Source organism: Dermacentor variabilis, chromosome 3 (assembly GCF_050947875.1).
Source record: "Dermacentor variabilis isolate Ectoservices chromosome 3, ASM5094787v1, whole genome shotgun sequence".
In the NCBI taxonomy this organism is placed as follows: domain Eukaryota; kingdom Metazoa; phylum Arthropoda; class Arachnida; order Ixodida; family Ixodidae; genus Dermacentor; species Dermacentor variabilis.
This window is the reverse complement of record NC_134570.1, coordinates 153,201,788-153,223,736: the sequence shown is the minus strand read 5'-3', so window position 1 is coordinate 153,223,736 and position 21,949 is coordinate 153,201,788. Positions and strand designations below refer to the sequence as shown.

At 49.9% G+C, this 21,949-nt stretch overlaps 1 protein-coding gene across 1 annotated transcript in view; it reads right to left on the bottom strand.

The window, feature by feature from the left end:
* The window catches only part of LOC142574817 (heparanase-like), a 56,855-nt gene extending 40,099 nt beyond the window's left edge, over positions 1–16,756 (bottom strand). Inside the window, exons 1-5 of the mRNA XM_075683825.1 lie at positions 16,590–16,756; positions 11,684–11,859; positions 10,507–10,677; positions 9,319–9,469; positions 7,454–7,501 (exon numbers count right to left, since the gene is read on the bottom strand). Of these exons, the coding sequence (XP_075539940.1) occupies positions 7,454–7,501; positions 9,319–9,469; positions 10,507–10,677; positions 11,684–11,690 (377 nt within the window). The 5' untranslated portion in view covers positions 11,691–11,859; positions 16,590–16,756. The remainder of the gene's footprint in view (positions 1–7,453; positions 7,502–9,318; positions 9,470–10,506; positions 10,678–11,683; positions 11,860–16,589) is intronic.
* Between the last annotated feature and the right edge of the window lie 5,193 nt (positions 16,757–21,949).

Below are 21,949 nucleotides of genomic sequence, written 5' to 3'. Positions count from 1 at the left end.
AACAAAAAGCACACGTCTACGCATCCACACAAACGCGGTTACATAGTCAAGAACATAGTCAAGAAATGGCTCATTAAATGGGTAGCGCAAACGCACAAGAAAGAAGACCTAAGCTACAAAATGTACGGTCGGCTGCTAAGTATAATAATTTCCCTGTCACCGCGTGTCACTTTTAGACAGCATCTTTACAGCACTACCAGGCCGGGTAGTTTGGCAGAAAGAACGCAACAGCTTACGGCCGTCAGCTGCCTGTTGTTGATGAGTGTCATAATTATCCTAATCTCCGCATCAACGTCGTGCAAGTCCGCATACAGGTGGCATCTGTATCTGAACCATATGTGCCAGCTTAATACATGTGTAGTAAATTATGATAACCACTGCATCTTATCAAACATGTATTGGTTTTGCAAATGCGCATTACAGCTGACGGAACGACATACTGTGTGTGAAGCACAAGAGAACAAAGACAAAAGGAGGATACAACACTTGAAGAAGAAATGAAGGATTAGTAGGCGTACAGCAAACAAGCGACGACGGAGAACACACAATGATGCATCGGGTGTTCTGTGACATCGGTTTGCGTACTTACGGTGTTATGGAGATCAACGGCATAAAAACGTACCTTCAAGCGTACTCCCTCAACCTCCGCCGCATTCATTATCATAATCAACGCCTAAACAATATGAGGCACTATTTTTTGCCAAGAGTAGAGCTCTTTATAGCAAGTCTATGCAATGACTAGCAGACGAAACCAGCATGCTTTTCGAAAATGTTTTACTGCCGAAGTATTCGAACGCCAGCGGCCAGGAAACACATCGATGCCAATAGGCCGTCGGCTGTCGGTGGTTAATCAAGTACAAAAACCTTGACGCTATGACTACAAAGCAGCTTCAGCAATCCAATTTTAAAAAAATCAACTGCCTATTTGCCTGAGGTAAAAAACATCTTTAGACACCTCGATTGTTTATGTCAATGGTTTGTGTAAAGTAAAAAATTCAGCATGTTCAGCGCCCCTAACAGAGAAAGTAGAAATTAAAGTATGTGACCAAATTACAGTAGCTCCACTTGCGCGCTTACGCTGCAACGCGCCTCGATTGATTTTTCGCCCTCTCCGGCCATTTGTTGAACTTGAGAGTGTGCGGGGCCTGATTGCACCGAGTTCGCCTAAAACTCCTTAAACTTCGTAAAGTAGCGACACTCTTCTCCTCCGCCTTCACTCCTCCTCGTTTCTCCTCTCTTTCACGCTCCCTCCTCGACCGTGGCGCCACCTACACTGCTCGAGCGTAGCGACGGCGCCAACATACGCTCCTCGCCACTCCGTAGACGCTTCTCGAGCAAAAATGGCGCTGAAGCAAGGCGCGAGAGCCCACGTGGTGCTATTAGGCCAATAGCGACGCGGCGGCGGCCTCGGCCAGAGCGCGCGAGGAGGAGGCGGCATTATTCAAAGTGTGGCGCTACTTTACGAAGTTTAAGGGGCTTTACGTTTGCCGGCTCGCCCTCACACGTTTTCACTCATACGGAATCTCACGGCGACGGCGACGGCAGAAATGCGCCTGGAGTGTCCATATGATTGCTATAGCAATAAAAGCAGCTGCAGCGACGAATCCACCTTGGGTCGGTACCGCCATCTGTCGAGTGCCGTTTTACTCATCGACGACAGCAAAGGGTGCTGATGACCTATGCAACGTCAGCGCTCCCCCCGGGAGATCTGAATTTCGAAGAAGGCATTCGGACCAATGAGATGCAATTTTCTCGTGAACTAAGTCTTGGCGCGAAACAAGCGTTGCGAGGTATCTGGAATGGTATTTAAACAGTCCACGTCGACTTAGTATTTCCCTTTTGTGTCACATTAAGGCTTTGGCCTTAGTAAGTGGCAAAATGCGTAATCCCTAAGTCTTATCAGACGTTGAAGGCAAAGCATTAGGTATGCTTTGTCGTTATTATTTATATCAGTTGTTTGTTTTGATGCTGATAGGACACCAGAAGCGGTGCCGAGTCGTAAAAGTATTGATGTCAACTTAGCAGATGGCCCCCCAACATCAGCACCCGTCATGCGTTGACGATGCCGAATTGTTCACTGCGCCAATAATTTGCTACTCCGCTCTAGTACGGTACGTGGTGATCGCTGAAAGAGCATAGGATGAATTTTCGGAGCGCCACACATCAATATTCAGTGTATTGTGAAAGAAGCATGGTTGTTCGTGCTAAAAGCATTCGGCTCGGTCAAAAAATTACTGGGTAAAAGCGCTATAGTACGAACGTTGTCCTAAAGAAAACCGTGTTCCTCACAAATACCAGCGAACGCTGCCTGTACCGGTGCGGTTCTGAATTTCAAGGAAACGCTGAAGTAGTGTCGCCGAAGAGCTTTTTCCGTGGGGGCTGAGGTCAACTACGGAAGAAGAAACTCAACAATTTTGACTTGAGTGGGCTGCGACAAGTCTGGTACATTGCAATTTAAAGTGGAACCAACTCCCCACGGTGCTTGCCACTAATTTGAACGAGGATGAAACATTGCCTCCACCTTTACCAGAAACAATGCATCACATGCTCGGGAAGATCGGTTTTCACTTTAATAAACGGTCCCGCAACGCTCTCCTTGATGCTTACAGTGCCACCGTAAGTGGTTGCGGTAAATTAGAGAATTGCAGCGCCAAGGCAGGCCAATTTTCTACAATGACGAAACGTGGGTTAACGTAGGGCACACGGCTGATAAGGTGTGGATCGACGACAGTGTTAAAAGTGTTGAACAAGCCAACGCTAAGCAAACAGGGCCAGCCACTCAGCTGGCCTGCAGAACCCAAGTGGTAAGAGGACCCGATTGATTGTGACACACTATGGGAACGAGAATGGGTTAACGCAATGTGCCGGAGAAGTATTTCAAGCGAAAAAAGACACAGAAGACTACGACGAAGCGATGGAAGCGTCCCACTATAAAAAGTGGTTCCAAGAAACACTGCTACCACGCCTTCCACAGGGCAGTGTGATAGCCCTGGACAATGCGCCGCACCACCGGCGAGAAAACGTTCCCTGCATGAGTAGCCTCACAGAAGAAATGCAGGCATGGATTTCACAAAATAGGCTTCCCTAGAGTGGCGATATAGTAAGTGAAGTGTATAAAACATAGAGATTGCGAAAGTTGATGACAACGCATGCCGTGTGGACTGCATGGCTGCCGCTGTGGTACAGCTCGCTTTAAGGCTACCACTCTATCACTGCCAGCTCAGCTCCATAGAGCTGGTGCGGAGCGACATGAAGAATTTTGTGGCTTCTGCGAACCGCGTATTTAAAGTACAAGAGCTGAAGGAACATGCTGCAGATATTATTGCTCAAGCAAGTCAACAGAAGTGGAAGAAATACGTAAAACACGTGATCGAGGAAGAAGAGAAGATGCGACAAATGGACCACATCATTGACGAAATTGTCAACAAGAACCAGATTTTGTCAATATATACAGGGGAGGATACAAGTTCTGACAAGAAGGAAGATGAAAACTTTAGGTCCCATTGATTCCACTAACTTTAGGCACTTCTAGTGGAACATTGCATTGTTTGCCAGGCACGCATTAAACTTTAGAACCTGATTCTACTTTGAATCATGTTACAGTTTGTGGCAGCCACAAACTGTTACGGGCAAGCGAAAATTGAGCTGTCGAGCTTCGTTATCAAGCGAGTTTCGGCAGCGCAATGTTGAATGCTTAATAGCCTTAGTTTGAGCATGTAACGATGCATGGTTCCCGACTGCTGCAACTTAAGTAACGTTACTATAGTTACACATTGTCGGGCTCGGAGTAAGTTATTAGCCTTATCGTTTCCTTTAATTTTCAGGCGTAATAACCAAGCTGTGTCAACTGCGGAGAGCAAGTACCGACAATGGAGTGAGATGACGACAAAAAGACGCCGAGCAGACGACGAGCAGACAACGTGGCGTAGATGAACACATCTGGAGAAGCTTTCACCTTTCATATCGGCTAACGAGCCCTGCAGCTTCCACAGTGCCGCAGCGTACTACAGAGATGAGTATAGGAACTTTGGGTCAGCCTTCTGAGACTGACCGAGGGGGGGGGGCGGAGGGGGCGCATCCTTGGAGGCGTTTTTGCTTTCCCAGCCCTGATATATTCACCTTCTGGGGATGGATTTTTTTTATTTTGTTAAAGTAACTCAAATAACTCTCTCCGCGGCAGCGTGCTGCTCTTGGAGTGAAAACACTCGGCACGTCCTCCCATCGCGCCTCTTCACCCCTTTTCCTTTGACTTCTACTAGTCTTTCCATTTACACTATCTTGCTACGAATACAACAAAAATCTTACGCTCAGCGAACACAGCGAATTGGTTATTTGTATCCACACAGACTTGCCGTATGTTCGCCAGGCAGTGCAGCCGATGTCTCGAGCCGAGAAAGCAACACGCCGCAGTTTCTCAACTCCAGAGACCTCAGTGATGGACTGTATAGTCTGTATGTGCACCTTCTGACAAGGCGAAACCCTCAATGTTCTCAATGCTCTCGAATGTCCGATCCCTCCTTTCTTTCTTCTCGTCTCTCAACCCATTTTTCTCTCCTGTGTAGGGTAGCATAACGAACGCGCGTCTCGTTGAAGTACTCTCTCACACGGCAAGCAGCTCGGCGCAGCTTTCGGATTTCCCTTCTTCACCGAGCGGCAGCTGCCACTTGGAGCTTGCTCAATAACATGAGTGATGCGGCGGCACGCGGGCTCCTGGGTCACATCAACAGAACCTGGGAAAGCTCGAAGTTGCCCGCAGAATGGAAAGAGGCCGAGGTACGGTTCATACCTAAACCCGGCAAACCTCTGACCATCGAGAAAATGCGCCCCATCTCGCTCACGTCCTGTGTGGGCAAGGTCATGGAACGCATGGTTCTCAGAAGACTTCAAGCGCACCTGGACGAGACAAATCAGATGCCGGCGACGATGTATGGAATCCGCCAGCACCTGAGCACCCAAGACGTCCTGATCCAATTACACGAACTAGTGATTAAAAGAGCAACGAGGCACGCGCCCCGGGATATACTGGCTTTGGACCTCAAAGGGGCCTTCGACAACGTGTCCCACGCCAGCGTGCTCGAGAACCTGCGCAAGACGGGGTGTGGCCGGAAGACCTACGGCTATATTAAAGATTTCCTAACCAATAGAACAGCAACTATCCGGATAGGAAATGAACGGTCAGAGCCTGTGGAGCTCGGAGACAGGGGTACCCCGCAGGGGTCTGTCCTGTCGCCTCTGCTTTTCAACCTAGCACTCCTGCACCTGGACGAGACAAATCAGATGCCGGCGACGATGTATGGAATCCGCCAGCACCTGAGCACCCAAGACGTCCTGATCCAATTACACGAACTAGTGATTAAAAGAGCAACGAGGCACGCGCCCCGGGATATACTGGCTTTGGACCTCAAAGGGGCCTTCGACAACGTGTCCCACGCCAGCGTGCTCGAGAACCTGCGCAAGACGGGGTGTGGCCGGAAGACCTACGGCTATATTAAAGATTTCCTAACCAATAGAACAGCAACTATCCGGATAGGAAATGAACGGTCAGAGCCTGTGGAGCTCGGAGACAGGGGTACCCCGCAGGGGTCTGTCCTGTCGCCTCTGCTTTTCAACCTAGCACTCCTGCCCTTGCCCGAACTACTCAATCAGATCGAGGGCGTGGACCACGCGTTCTATGCCGACGATATAACGGTGTGGACGAACCGCGCGGAGTCCGATGCCTGGGCGGAGGAAGCCCTGCAGAGAGCGGCAACGACCATCCACGAGTATGCCAGGACCTGCGGCCTGAGCTGCGCTCCACAGAAATCGGAGCTGCTCATGGTACAGCCCGGAAGACCAAAGAAAGAGCCGCCGCCGAACATAATCATCACCATCGACGGCACAGAGATCAAACCAACGCAGCAGATCCGGATACTGGGCCTGCTGTTGCGCAGCGACGGCAAGGCGCACGCAGCCGTCAACAAAATCAAGACCACATTCGAGCAAGTCCTGAGCATGATCAGGAGAGTCACCAACCGGAACAGAGGAATCAAAGAAGAAGACGCACTGCGCCTGGTGCAGGCATTCGTCGTGTCACGCGTAACGTACTCCGCCCCGTACCTCCAGCTTGCGAAGGTGAACCGCGAGGCGCTGAACACGACGATAAGGAAAGCAGTCAAACTCGCCACGAGCATCCCAGTCTACTCGTCAACGCAGAAGCTGCTGGAAATGGGTGCCCACAACATGGTGGAAGAGCTGGCGGAAGCACACCTATCCCATCAGAGAGTAAGGCTGAGCCGGACAGAGCACGGTCGGGCCGTCCTACGCAAGATAGGATGGCAAATTGAACAGCTACCGACAACGGAGCCGCTCCCCACAACGTGGAGAGACATTATTAAAACCAAGCCCCTCCCCCGGAACATGCAGCCGGGGAGGAACAACGAGAGACGCTCTGCGCGGACCAAGGCACTGGCTCGACAGCTGGAAGAGGACCCCGAGGTCCTCTACGCGGACGCCTCGCTTCCCAAGCACGGAACAAGAGCAACGGCGGTCGTCACCACCATTGATAAACTGGTCACAGGCGCGTCGATACGAATGACGAATACAGCCGAAGCAGAAGAACTGGCCGTGGCCCTCGCACTCGCACAACCGGGAGTGAGGACCGTGGTCACAGACTCCCAGACCGCCTACGCAAGCTACCGCAAGGGGAACATCTCTCCCGCGGCACTAGCGATCCTCACCAAATGCAAATCACCGGGACGGGCCGTTGAGCTCGTGTGGGTCCCGGCTCACCCGCACGTGGAAGGCAACGCACTCGCCGACCACTATGCCCGAGAACTTTCAATCCGGGCCGAGGACGAGCCAGAGCTACCGCACCCCGTGACAAGCTACAAGGAAATCACGTAAATGTACAGAAGCGGCAGATGTAGGCTTCCCCGTCCGCATCCGCAACTCAACCGAATGCAGCAAACGATCGTGCGACGCACGCAAGCGGGGTCGCTAGCGCATTCCGTGCTCTTGCACAAGATGTTCCCAACAGAGCATGACACTTCTTGCCCTTTTTGCAGACGGTCAAAAGGCACTCTAGCACACATCCTTGCAGAGTGCACTAAGCTCAAGAACCCCCCACCATCCCTACCCCCCACCCTCCCCAGCCCCAACCCCCCCGAGCGATGGGAGACCTTGTTGTCCAGCCCCGACCTACCGACCCAGCTCGCGCTGGCGGCTAGGGGCCAGGAACTGCTGGACGCATACGGGACCTGAGAAGAAGGTTCCACCCCATCTGGTGCCAGCGCGCACCAACCGTCACTAAGGGCTCAGCACAAAAGTTGATTCTCTCTCTCTCGATGGCGCAGCTGTGCAGCTGGTGCCCACGGGCGGACGTTACACTTAAGTCCAATCACAGCAACAAACCATAATAATATTAAGAATATTATTAGCAATTATAATAAAATAAATGTAATAGCGAGATACTTACTGGTGGAACGTGACGGCGTCGATGCTCTTGTACGCGTCCTCGATGAAACTGTTGTGAAAGAAGAATGGAAACAATATCAGCTGGCGATCGAGCAACCTTACCGTTCGTGCTCGTGGGCAGTCGCTGCTAGACCGCAGCAGTAATAGGACAAGCATGACTCTCAAAATACAAGCGGGTGACAACGACCTGCGTATGTCCCCTACTCGTGCCGTAAGCTAGTAGACGTTATACTTCAGCGCTTATCTCATAATGCCAAATCATGAACATCGTCGTCACCAGCCTATCTAAAGGCCACTGCAGGACGAATTCTTCTCTGAACGATATCCAATGACCCCTGTCTTGCGTCAACTCGCTCCATCCTGTACCTGCAAATTCAGTAATTTGATCGCACCACCTAATCTTCGAGCGGTCTCGTCTGTCTTTACCGCCTATAGACACTCATTCTGTTGCTGAAATTTATCATCGCTTATTTGTCGTAGGAATTACACGCGACCAGCTCAACTCAATTTTTTTTTCTCGATATCTTAAACAGAATATCGGCTACCCTCGTTGCCCTCTAATCTAGACCACTATCTTCCTGTCTCTTAACGTTTTGATTATCCGTTTTCGTTGCATCGCTCGTTGCGCTGTCTTAGATGGGTATTCAAAGTTTGGTATTAAATTTAACATACCTTGAATTCGTTAAAGGGGTCCTGAAACTATATTTTAATTAATCATAGCATGAACTAACTATCGAGGGCGGTCGCCTCATGAATTTTAGCTCCCCCTCACCCCCCCCCCCCCGAAAAAAAAATTCAACTCATCAAGTTTAAGTGGTGTTAGAAGTACAGTTATCGAAATTATGCGTGGCTTCCTCTCTCCTTTCGTCTCCACTAACGTGCTGAAAAATACACAGGGGGGTTACAGCAAGGAGGGAAAAGCTCCATCCAAAGGTTGGGTATCTTGGTTAATTTTATCTTTAACGGCGATACCTCCAGTTCACGCGCGCGCGTCGCTCTCTCGACTGGGCGCTTGGGCTACCTCGCCTCACCACGCCCCCAAAGCTGCGTCACCCACAGAGACTAATTGGAGCACGCGGTTCTCAGCGGCCATCGAGAAAGGAAACTTCCTCATGTCAGCGGCCAAAGCGCTCGTCGCGACACCCCGTTGCGGCCGCGGTATCGACGCTGTACGCAGCACGCCAGTGCGATCTCCTTGGCTACGCGCGCCAGATGCAGCTGCGATTTGGTATTCTTTGGTATTTCGGAGATCTCAGGCATATATATTCTTTATTTATTGCACTCAACATTATAATTAATGGAAATAATTAGAATGTTTCGCCATCTGTATATTATCGTCACCATGTGGGTGCCCGTCTTCATCGCACTTGTGGGCGCATCATCAGCGTGGACTGCACCTAGGGTCATTCGTCGTCTCTCTCGGACTCATAAAGCTCAGCCCTTACTGTGAGGTCACTATTTATTTATTTATTTATTTATTTATTTATTTATTTATTTATTTATTTATTTATGCTCGTTTAGGAATGACCAGTGAAAGCAGATAGGTGGTAGCTAATTGGCACCGTCTGTTGTGTCGTGGTGGTGAAAATGCTCAAAACTATATCCGGCGAGAACAAAAATGAGACATTAATTTTTCTTTTTCTTTCCCCTAACCATAGTATCCCTTAACGCTGTGTCTGGGCCGATGTGTTTGTTCGTTCGTTCTTAAAATGTGTAAGATTCATTTATCGTCGACTCGATTTGGCACTCGTCGACGCGTGCAGCTGTCGCAGCACATTCGCCCTGCGTCCCCCGACAGAGTCACCATGACAGAGAGGCACGTGCTCGGTTAGCCTGTGCGCACGACCCTAATCCTCTCTCGCCCACCTGTCGAGGAATGCGAGGGCGTCCGGCGAGGTGTCCCCGATGTCCGGACCCACGAGGTGGCCCTTCGCCGGCCAGAAGAGGAGCAGGTGCCGCAAAGCACCGTAGTCGCGCGCCAGCTCGTCCGCATGCACCAGACCGGTGGCCTCGAGCTCTGCGTGTGCAGGCGTGCAGCGCATGAGCCCCGCTGCGCACGTGGCAACGCTACCATCTTGCCACCAGAGCTCTAGTGAGCGCCTCTGAAAGAGCCGGGCTAGCTGGAATCCGCTCACAGATAGGTGCTTTTGCTCTGTTCAGGTAAATGCTATGCGATTGGGAAAATAAAGGCCCGTTGTTTCTGGCTAAAATGTCACCTTCTGGCAGAATACTATAACCAAAGCCACGCCATGAGAAGGGACAGCCAGTGCGGCTGTCCCTTCTTAACTCGGATTCTCACGTGGACTCTCCCGTCGCCTCGCATGTCTCCGGCGTATATGCTAGTCCTATAGAGACAGTCCACGTTGCCCGAGCGGCATGGTTTCGGTTACAATACTGATCTCGTGGTCTTCCGTAGAATTTGACAAGGCGCTCTGACACAGCGATGCACTTGAGCCGGCAAAATTGGCCGTCTTCAACTTCCAGCAAGTGAGAATATAGGTAGTTCTGGCTATCCACTATACGCCCAATGTTTATTTTTTGCTCTTAGTGAAATGACGGCTGCCTGGCTTCACTTTTGGGTCATCATCTCCACTACAAAAGTACTTTCTTTTTTCTTAAAGTCCTAAGCTGGACCAACTGGAATTCGGGTTGCGGCCACTCCTTCATTACTGCACTGGTTAGTGGCTAGCGGAAGAAACGTCAGGAGGAGTTATTTTACTCTGAGAAGCAAGCTCCAAATGAATATGTGTTGTCAATGTAAACAGGATACATACGAACGACAAGAGACGCAGCTCTGGCGCCGTGCCCATTCGCTGGGATTGAGCAAACTAAGGCATCAAGATGAAATCAGACGCGTACGTGTTTACTCGCTTTTCCATGACCGTTAGATCGAACGGAAACACAAAGAACAGAATTGGCCCTTGATTCCAATCAGTAAGAATCTGCACGTTGATCTGAGCACAGAAAACTAGATTGCCAGCCGCTGAAGCTACATGCGACGGCATCAAGGATGGGAGTACACGAGATTTCGTAGCCGGTGTTGGCCGCACGTACCGCTTCCGAGCTGCCAGTGCACTTTGAGCTTGAGCAGGTCGCTGAACCGCAGCAGACGCACGGCGTTGGACGAATCCCAGGCCCCGCTGCGCCGGTTCAGCCCGTTAAGACTGAACAGAAGCTCCCAGCCGACAGCCTTCACGAACGTGTTCAGACGAATCCAGTCGTCGCCTGGGGATAACAAAATCTGGTGTGTAGGGAATCGAGAAGGCTCGCGTATTTAATTCACGCGGTTACCTGCTTGTCCTATTGGAAACGTAACGGCAATTATGCAGCCAGTGGGGAACTTGACGCTATCATTTCGTGTCTTCCAAGAAAACAAAAGCAGGCCACAAGGGAAGCTCGAGTTAAAGAAAGCTAACGGAGAGCCAAGCGCTTGTCAGGTGCTAAAATTTCAACACAACGACCTACATGTGTCCGTATACGACTACAGAAGTGATCATTGACAGGGGCTAGACACGTCGATTGCGACGAGCTGCATCCATGTTCCCTATCCTGTCGCTTTCTGTACCCCTGTCTGAGGGACAGAAGGCACGCAGTTTGGAATAATAGTGACAATTTTGCTATTCCTAGAAAAGGTACTTTGTGAGTGAGCTCGCATTCGCATGCATTTTATGACGGACAAAATTTGTACGTTAGCAAATGACAGTTACGCTCAGTTGACGTCTGCACCACGTTATCGATATTTTTTCTTTACCCTGCGCGTTTAGACTGTTCAATGATTTTTTTTTCTGCTGTTACTTGCGCTCGGCGCACGAAAACTGATAGCACTGCGTCCGCGTTCTCCTTGTGTGTACCGTTTTGTCCTTTCTTTTCTCACCTCAGTTAGGCGACATTTGCACACCGCTGCTCCTAGTTACATTTCACGATTTCTTTCTGAGAACGGCACCGGGATATACTGCCACGCGGGGACACCATCTTGCGGCTCTATCTAATACGCACAAGGCTCACGTACGGGCCCGGCGAATTTTGTTAGACTTTTCCGATTTGGCACTCGATCTGAAGGGAAACGCTTTTGCCGTTTCGCGTTCTGAAGGGAAACGCTCTTGCCGTTTCGCGTTCCGAAGCGAAACGCTTTTGCCGTTTCGCGTTCCGAAGCGAAACGCTTTTGCCGTTTCGAGTGCTCCCCCACTGCTAGCGCGCCCACCTGCGGCGCATGCGCCCTTCGCGTGCGTACCGTGCATGACGAGGGGCCCCTTGTACTCCGGGTAGAGCAGGTTGTTCTGCCAGTCGCGCACCGGGTCCGGTGCGGTGCGGTTCTTCTCGTTGAACAGCAGCAGGTTGCTCGTGGTGCCGCCCACGCGGAGGATGCTCGGCGCCAGCGACCGACACAGCGCCAGCAGGCGAGGGTTCCTGCGGTGTGGAAACGGCACGCGTCGCTTCGGGCGTTCCGTGTGGGGTGTACACGTCACTGCCAGAGCGCGGGTTCTCTCCGAGTAAGAAAAGTTTATGCCGGAGGACGTGCTTTCCTGTACCTCGGGCGTCGAAAGACATTGCAAGAGCCGGAAATACGCCGCGACCATACCATGTTCTAGACGGTACCAATTGCACGCGGCGCAAATGTGAAAGACAACTCTTAATCCCCTTCAGTCATGGTGCGCGCATTTGTGCGCGCGACTTGCTTTTCCTGTTTTGTCCAATAGTTGGAAGACAGTACATCACGTGCAAAACATTGCGGTTATGCATGCATGGCTCTTGAAATCACGTCAATCGTTGGGGCGGGGAGGGAGGCAGTGCACAAAGACATGATTGGCCCCCGCTACTCCACGGAAGTTGCGCACCCTGCATCAACGTGAAGAACATCCATCTCCTTCAGCCTATTGTAAACATTTGCGTACGCGACATGGTTTTTGCAATTTCCGTCTTCGTTTTAGTTCACCGCGCTTAGTATCGATACAGACGACCAATTTGGTGATGATGATGCAAAAGAATTTTTTTTTTTAGTTTTCACAATGCTTGCACTCAATGACTAACTTGTTAGTGTGCGCTTTTTAACGACAAATGCGACATGAATTATTGTGCAATAAATACATACTTAATTATTCTGTATATAAGGCTACTTTTAGAGGTGACCCTTCTTTTTATTCTTACCACTCAAGACTGGAACTTTCTTGCCCAAGGTCCTGTTTGTATAATATCAAATGCCGCCTTTTTTCACGCTTTCAAGGAATAAAAGACTACTGTTGCTAATTAACTTGATACACTACGCTTGCTGTAATGCCTTTTAAAAGGCGATTCAGGCCCCTAATAAGTAATGAAATAAGAAGAAAATGTAGGAAGCATCAGCCTGCTGCGTTCATTTTACTGCAGTGGAGTGCACAGCGCCTTGTCATAACATTATGTAACGACACATTAATCGGCAGGTATATACATACTCTATACACATACTATATATACATATATATATATATATATATATATATATATATATATCGCTCACACCTGCTACCGGAGGGCGGCAAAGCGCTAAGGACAAGTCCTCTTGCATGAGGCAAACCTATTAGTAATTTTATTTCCCCGTAATATAAGGATACTAATGTTTGACCAACACTAACTAGCTTGACCACAGACATAAATATGATATGCCTCTAGCAGTTCTCGCACGGTTTCATCTCTACTTCTGCCCATGATGCTCACCTCAGGAAGAAGTGGCTCACGACAGCATGACCGACATGGTTCACATGTCATACACGGGAAACATACGCGGGAAGATGCGCATACATATTTTTTTTTATTGTTGGCGTGTTTCTTCATTCGCCCGTTCACCCAACGCCCGGTCTGCCCGACGTAGATTTTTCCGCCGCTTAGCGGTACCTGGTATACCGCTTCAGAGGAACACTGCACGTAGCGTTTTGCATGCTTGGCTTTGCATGTTTGCACGGCACATCCCGTGATTCGGGGGCACAAGCGAGCCATATTCTTCGGGGCGGAAGACAACAGGTACTACACCTGTTAGCTCCACCTGTGAGCCGCCGGTCGTGGCTCACCTTGCGGAAATAAGGTGTCACTTGTGTCTTTCTTCGAGAATCCTGCTCAACTCCCTCACTCACCTTGCGATTAATGCTGCGTTTGAGCTTCTGCAACAAGATTTCTGCCACCGAAGTCATAATCGAAAGAGCTTATCCGGCCCTTAAAAGCTGGTGGACCCGATTCTAAACACGAGGCTCGAGCAGGTGGGCACATGAGCTTCTAAGCGCAATCTCTAGGTAGAGATAGGCCATTGCCGTAGCTTCAGAAGAACTTCAGTTTGGCCTAGTTGGTGTTTACTGCATATCATATTAACCGCAAATAAAAACGAGGACAGCGGAAGAGAACACTGAAAGTTACACTTGAAAGTTACCGCCCGTGTAGTTTTTGTGTTCTCTTCCGCTGTCCCCGTCTTTATTTGCGGTCAGTATGATATGCATTGCCGTAGCGTTTAAAAATATTCAAAGCATTGTTAATTTTGTCGTAACTAGTTAAAGAATATTGTTGGTTTACTGTAATTAAAAAATCGTCCACGTATCTAACAACTTTTAACACACGTGTCCCCTTAAGGCTGTCGTCAAGGGTTATGTCCATTTCAGAAAGAAATAGGTCGCATAATAAAGATACTACTAGGATAAAAGTGCTACTGAGATAAGCGTCCAGTAAAGAGAAGAAATTGTCAGCGCTCAGACCAACAGCATTCTGAAACTCAATTTCATCTCAGTCATCAAACGTGTCTCCACAGAGCAGCACACAAATCACGGTGTGACCCGCCGTGGTTGTTTAGTGGCTATGGTGTCGGGCTGCTAAGCACGAGGTCGCGGCACCGAATCCCGGCCACGGCGGTCGCATTTCGATGGGGGCGAAATGGGAAAACGCCCGTGTACTTTGATTTAAGTGCACGTTAAAGAACCCCAGGTGGTCCAATTTTCCGGTGTCCCCCCCTACGGCGTGCTTCATAATCAGGTCATGGTTTTCGCACATAAAACCCCATAATATTGTTGCTGAAAGATAAAAGAAGAGGAAGGAAGAAGAAGATCGCGAGACGCTGGCTGCTGCGTGTTGTTGCTGGTCAGCCATCTTAGCTACACTCACTCCGCTTGTGTGTATATTGTAAATACAGTCTTTCTATACTCTAAACATCCCCATAACTATTTTTTAAACTTCTGGTGCGTAAAGTGTCGTCGCAGCAAAAGCCGGTCAAGGCTTTGTTGACTTTTCTACGTGACAGTGGCCTATTAGAAAGACTATAATGGCCCCGCTTCGGCCCTTTTCATATTTTTTTCTCACGCTTTTATTTTTGTCACGCTCTTCTTTCCGTCTTTACTTCCCCTTTTCCCTTCCCCTAGTGCAGGGTAGCAAACTGGACGTTTTAAGTCTGGTTAACCTCCCTGCTTTTCTATCATTTGCATCTCTCTCTCTCTTTCTTTCTCTCTCCGGTGCGTATAGAATCAAGGCTTGGAATTCAGTTTTCCGAGAACAACAAGCAATAAATAAGCTATCAACCGAACTGCTGCTTTTCAAAGATGAAGTACAAGATTAGCTCTTCGGCGTTATTTTATGTGTGGCCTTGAATCGCCTGTAGAGCTTGGTGCACGAGATGTGTGCCGCGGTTAATTAGAGCACGCAGCCGAAAGCATCTCAGTAAAATTCCGAGATCGTGCGTGGCGTGTCGAAATAACAAACGGGACTTAAAGATATCTTTCCCTCCTGAGATGGTTCTGTTGTGTAATTTGCTATGGACACTCCCAGAATATCGTTGGCCGTCGATAAAAGAGCAGCGACACTTAAGTTGTTATACAGTTTCCTAAAACTCGCAATTATTTGATGCGGCTCAAGTGCCGGCGGGCCCTTCCTAAACAAATGGGGGATGACTAAACGTCAGCGAACGCGATGACTTACAAGCACGCACACGAAAGACGATTTACTTGTTTCGCGAAGCCAGAGTAAAAATAGCATGTAGCTATAAAGCTCCCCATTAAGAGCAATCGGCTGTGTCTAAACCACACGTAAAGACAAAAAAATTGCCGACGATTACGTTACTTCCTAATGCGAAATTTGAGCGCAGCAAATAAGCTGTTTCACCTTTTCGATAGATTGAGGCAAAGAAATCTAGCAACACATGTATTCGCTATCACAGAATTTTTTTTTTCACACGTATTCCTTTAACAAAGACTCCACTAACAGTTCTTGACAGTCATGAAGGAAGCTTTGTGGTCGGAGAAATAGACTGATATATGTTCGACTTGGTACACCAATGCTTGATTCTCAAAGACGAGATGTATACAAGTGCCTCGCGAGGTTGTCACAGCCGTGGGACGCGTTACGAGCGAGAGGAACGGGATGTTCTCCCGCATAAGTGTTAGGAAATTGCTGTTTGTCTTTATGTCAAGCCGCCACCGATCTGGCTCTCTGATTGCCACCGCACAGGGCGAACGGCAGCGGCAATTTCGGCTCGGGCGGTGCACATATACAGATCCGCCGCCACCGATCTGGCTCTCTGATTGCCACCGCACAGGGGTTGCATTGGAGGAGGAGCGAAGAAAGGAACTAAGTTCGAGCCGGCGCTTTGACAACCGGAGACTCGCAGGAAGAGGGGGGAGGGGGGCGGCGTGTACACCCAGCGGCAAACGATGGGGGCAGAAGCGCGCGCAGCAAGCGGACAACACGATAAAGGGAGGAGGGAAGAGATAGCAGCGACTGACTGATGCCGCTGACGCCGATAGTGAGTCAACCCCAGCTGCGGAGTTGGTTTCAGCGACAACGAATAACCGGCGCGTCGGCAACTGAAGAGCACCCTATCCGCCACACAAGAACAGGGGGGGGGACCCTTTCCTCCTCTTTCTGCATGGCGGCAACGGTGTTCTATGCAGTCACGTTATCTTGACTCTCTAGCGGCGTCAGCGGCATCCAGCGGTATCAGTCGATCGCTGCTAGCGCTGAGGGGATGAAAGGGGGGCGGAGCTGGTTACGAGGCCGACGACGACGCCGACGACGACGCCGACGCGAAACCCAGGAACGGACGCCAAAGAGCTGCGCTCTAAAAAAAAAATAAGCCACGCGCAGCTCACAACACCCACGTCGGGCAGGCCGGAGCGCCGAGAGGGAGCACTCACTCGAGGTCGAGTTCCAGCCAGTCCCACGACCGGCGGAAGAGCGCGGCGTCCAGGTTGAACGAGACGAAGCGCTCGTCCACGATGTGCGCCGGCGCGCCCAGGTCCACGGAGAAGTTGCACACGCGGCGGGCACCCCGGACGCTCCCGCCGGACGGCAGCCACGGCGCGTCCTGCGCATGTCGAAAGTTGGCCGCCCGCCGTTCCAGTCGTTCGGCCGTTCTCCTTGAGAATCTGCCGCCGTCACTTATCCTCGGAGCTCGAAGCTTGGCAGACCGCAGCGCGCTCATTCGGGCTGGCCGTGCCCTAAATCACTGCCTTCAACTAATTACAGTGCCGTTTTGCGGCAAATATACTCAGGAAATGCTCGAAGAAATATGCTCCGAGAATTGTAGCCCCGAGGCAACATATTCTAAGGGTGTTAATTCGGAGGCTGTCCCGTACCAGCTCCTTGATGTCCATTTCAAAGGTGTTCTGCGAAATGCATCGATGCTCTATATTGAAATTTGCCCTTCTTTACATAAAAAGATGTTTTGCATATAAAAAAAGAATGTAGGAGGGACGACGTTGCAGTCTGCTGCAACTTTGACGAGGCTTATTGATACTGATGCTACCTTCATGTTTCGTTGCAAGCTGGACATGCCTTAAGGAATCGTCGACTTTAATTCAATAAATTCCTATATGTACCCTAATGATATATCATACAAAGTTAACAAGCGATGCAAATCATGTCCGCCTCCTGCAGTAATGTACCTCAAATAGCAAAAGTGTGCTGTCTGTCACGAGCACATGTTTTGTAAAGTTTCTAATGAAATCTCTGTGTACTTCACTCATGCTCTGCCGCTCAAGAGCAATAATAAATGTTGCCCGGTCACAGAAGCTCCGTATACAGACTTCCGCGGTCTCGCATGCTGGCATTGTCCGCTTAATAAGGTGTCATATAGGTAGAAGCAGAACAGCAATCTACATAAACGTTGTCCTCTCGCAGATAGAAAATCACGGCCATGAAGACAAAACACAAGAAGGACACACGCACCTCACTTTCGTAATTCTCGTTTCATCTTTTTATTTTTATTTCTTTTTGCTACACACTATGTGCAGAACACCCAGCAATCCCAAGGTCTTTCTTTTTTCTTCTTTTTAGTCTTGCGGAAGTAAACCGCAGCTCATTTAAGAAGGACACCTCGCCTACCCCTCACTCTTTTCCTGACATTCACTAAGAGTAGATAATGTATGCAAGGTGGGGTAAGGGGCGTAAAATATTATTCAGCTTCTTTTTGAGCGCGCTTCAAAAAACGAGCTTAAGAACGGAAATATAACCCGCAGTTTTCTGGGAGTGTCTGCGACGGCGTCTAACATCCGTGCCGCTTTAGCTTTACGAGCGACAAAGCTTTCTTTGCGAACCTTCTCGGACTTTTGTGACCAAGGCTGCTAGGTACTGCGGCTATCTGCGGCCTTTACTTAAAAAACTCAGAGCCCTTCCACTCTGTGAAAAAGGATGATCAGCCAAGATGTCTATGTGGGCCCCTTAATGGCGAACTGCACCTCCGCCGCAGGTCGGCCCGGCATTGCACTATCTTCGGGATTGGCCCACACTACGGGTAGTGCTTAACGCCTGCTTCACCTCCGCCGTGGATCGGCCCGGCATTGCACTAGCTTCGGGTTCGGCCCACACTACGTAGAGTGCTTAACGCATGCTTCACCTCCGCCGTGGATCAACCCACACTACCGGGAGTGCTTAACGCCTGCCTCACCTCCGCCGTGGGTCGGCCCGGCTTGCACTATCTTCGGGATCGGCCCACACTACGGGGAGTACCTAACGCCTGCTTCACATCCGCCATGGGTCGGCCCGGCATTGCACTATCTTCGGGATGAGCACACACTACGGGGAGTACTTAACGCCTGCTTCACCTCCGCCGTGGGTCGGCCCAGCATTGCACTAACTTCGGTATCGGCCTACGTATGGAGAGTGCCTGCTTCACCTATGCCGCGAGTCGGCCCGGCACCTTCGGGATCGGCCACGTATGGGGAGTGCTTAACGTATCTTCGGGATAGGCCTACGTATGGAGAGTGCCTGCTTCACCTCCGCCGCGGGTCGGCCCGGCATTGCACTATCTTGGGGATCGGCTCACGTATGGGGAGTGCTTAACGCCTGCTTCACCTTTGCCGCGGGCCTGCCCGGCATTGCACTATCTTCGAGATTGGCCAACGTTTGGGGAGTGCTTAACGCCTGCTTCACCTTTGCCGCGGGTCGGCCCGGCATGGAACTATCTTCGGGATTGGCCCACATATGGGGAGTTTTTTGTCTACACACGGACACAATCCTGGGGGAACTAGCTCATAACAGCTTCACTGTAATTCGCTTTGAAACAGGTGACGTCCTTGCTTCTTAATCATTAATTTATTTAATAAATTGATTGATTAATAACGACGACGAACGCGGAAGAAGCGGCACGAGCGCGTTCGCGCGGTAGCGCCGAGGGGCGCCAACGAGCCTGCTGTGGAAGACGACGACATCGGAGCCAATCATGATGATATTTTTGTATCAACACACGGACAGGATCCCGGGGGAACTAACCCTTCGCAGCTTCGCCGCAAAACAATTGAATTACGCGCCCGATGGTGCATGGGATTGAACCTCGAGCCCGCCAGCACAGTACTATAGCCTGATGCTATAACCATTAGGCCACAGTTGCTATAGTAGATTCCTGTTGTGCCTATAGCTGTAGCTCTTTGAGAAGATCTACGCGTGTCTCGCCTGGCGTACGGGTGCGCGAAAGCACGTGCGGGCGTGCCAGTTACCCTTACGCGAAAGACGCAGGAATCAAATGGGAAAATTTATGGCTTTAATTAACCAATTCACGAAAGCTTCGCTTCACATAGATTGTACGACGTGCAATGGATCTGCTTTTTTTTACGAGACACAGATCCTAAGTAGGACTTCATATCCGTTCGAATTGAAAGCCCGAGTTGAATTTTACCGAACAACTTCATCCTTACGGTTAGTACCTGGTAGCGTGCCGCGCTCGAAGGCGTCCATAGCACGGGCAGCACGTAGTAGAGGTAGAAGGCGTAGCAGGACACGCCCAGGGCTGCCAGGCACAAGAGCAGCAAGGAGATGTGCCCCACCGCCTGCACCGTGCTAACGGCTGCCTTTTCTTCTGGCTTGCTGACCTTGTGGGCGGACTTGCGGGCCGCCGAGGGCTGGCGGACACCCTTGGTCGACTCGCGGTGCGGCATGATCCTCGGCCGGCCTTCTTCTTCCAGTGCCGCCGAGCCCGAACCCCGTGCCGTTGCTTATGATGATGATGATGTGCCACCAAACCACGGCTCGTGTCCACTATTGGGGACGCTTAAGCTTCGCCTTTGAGAGCGGAACGCGATAGCATTCAAAGGTCTCTCGCTGCTTCTCACGCTTCCCGGTAACTGCAGCTTAGGTAAGCATAAGGTTTACCGGGAAACACTGGCGGCGAACGCTATGCACGAAGGAGAGCTTTCTGGTAGAAACGCGGCCTCTCTCGTGGGACGATCGCGGAGGTAGTGCACAACCGCGCAAAAAAAAAAAGTTTTTCAGGCTTGTGTTATTGTTTCGCACTTTTAATATTTAAATATGAGAAGATTTAACATAAGAGGTATGCGGTGTCCGTGTTTCGTTTCACTACATTTGTTTGTGGGGTGTCATTCTCAATATTCCGAGGAACAACTTTGTCAAGAATGTAAGACAACGTATGAGAAACCTTAGTGATAGGCTGATGTAACAATAAAACTCGCATATACCGCATGTCATATAGTAAGGTGTGGCATAGACATATACCTAAATATATACGGGAATTTTCACTCACGAGGACGCTGGCGCCGGATTTCAACGCGATAGCGTTATGGCCCCATGTCGCAGAAAATCCGGTTAAAGGGGCCCTGAAACGCTTTTGACGATTTTCTACAAACGTATTGAGTCGTTAGAGTAGGTCCTTCTGATCATTAATTGACACATCTAAGTGCTCCGCGTAAAGCGTGTAATTTATTATAAGGTTTTAAATATGCACATCGCTGCCGATCGCAGCACACTGCTCGGCGGAATTTTAAGCCGCCCCTACCCATATGACCGAAATCACCCATACGACGTCAGTGGGGCGAGCTATCCGATTGGATGACAAGGGCGCGTGATCGATAATTTTTCCAATTTTATGATAAACAAATGATCTTCGTAATAGTTGGAATGTTAGTTAATTTATTGTTATGAAAAGAAAGTAACATAAAGAGAATGCACAAGAATAATTTTTCAGCACACTTAAGCACTTCCGGCACACAGCGTGTGTCGTCTGCTTGTGTTACAACGTACTCCATTTTGAAGAGAGCTCCGCGGTCAGAGTCGGTCTGTCTTTTCGCGAGCACTATGATTCGACTTTGTTGCCTTGTGGACTGCAAACGTAGCGACTGGCAATATGCCAAGCAGCGACATCGTGTCCCTCTGTAAGGCATCATACGAGTGAATTGGCTGCTGCGCACCGGACTGCCGCTATCCGATCGGCGCCAGGATTTGCGCGTTTGTGGCCGTCACTTTACACCGGAAGATTACTAACGCAATAGCGTTTCCCGAGTCCGCTATTAGGGAAAATGCAAGCGCAAGGGGACAGAGTCTGGCCGCTTGACTTTGCCGTAACGGGATGAGCCATGAGATAATAAGCAGAAGGGGAAATTGCGAAGGCAAAGACTGCTGCAACGCGGTGCTCCCCAGACGACTCCACACAGAATCGACTCCAGCAACGCACGTAAGTGACGTCACTAAATGTCAACGTCACATGCACGCGTATTTCCGTTTTTTCGACGGCGCGTGGTTTGATTGTTTGTTCGCACGTGACATTCAGTACGCATCCCGTCAGCCGCGCTTGCGGGTCGTGCTTTTCTGCTGCCGCTGGTGCTAGACCCAAGGCCTGGTTCTGCTGCATCCTCGCAAGCCTTTGACATCATCCTTTTATATGTGCGAAAGCTGCTTTGCAGGGTTATTTTATATTTGCTAGCGTTATTTATATCTATTCTAATAAGTATATTGATGGTATTTTGATTGTGTTAGTCGCGTATTTGCCGATCTTGCTGTCCTTGTTCGCGACCGCTTGCTTTGTTCAACCCTAGCGCGGATTTCTCGGATTTAACGTATATATAGTGGATGCTGACTAGAAGGTAGCCTCCTTTCGTTTGTGAAAAAGCTCAGATTTATTTTCTCGCAGTCTTTTTTTTTTCTTTTCTTCTAGGTGTCATTTTAGATTGCACTGCTTGCAACATGACACGTGTTTTGGTTGCCGGTGACTCGATGGTGAAATACGCGGACCAGTATTTCCCATCGCGTCGTAGTTTGTCAGTCAGTG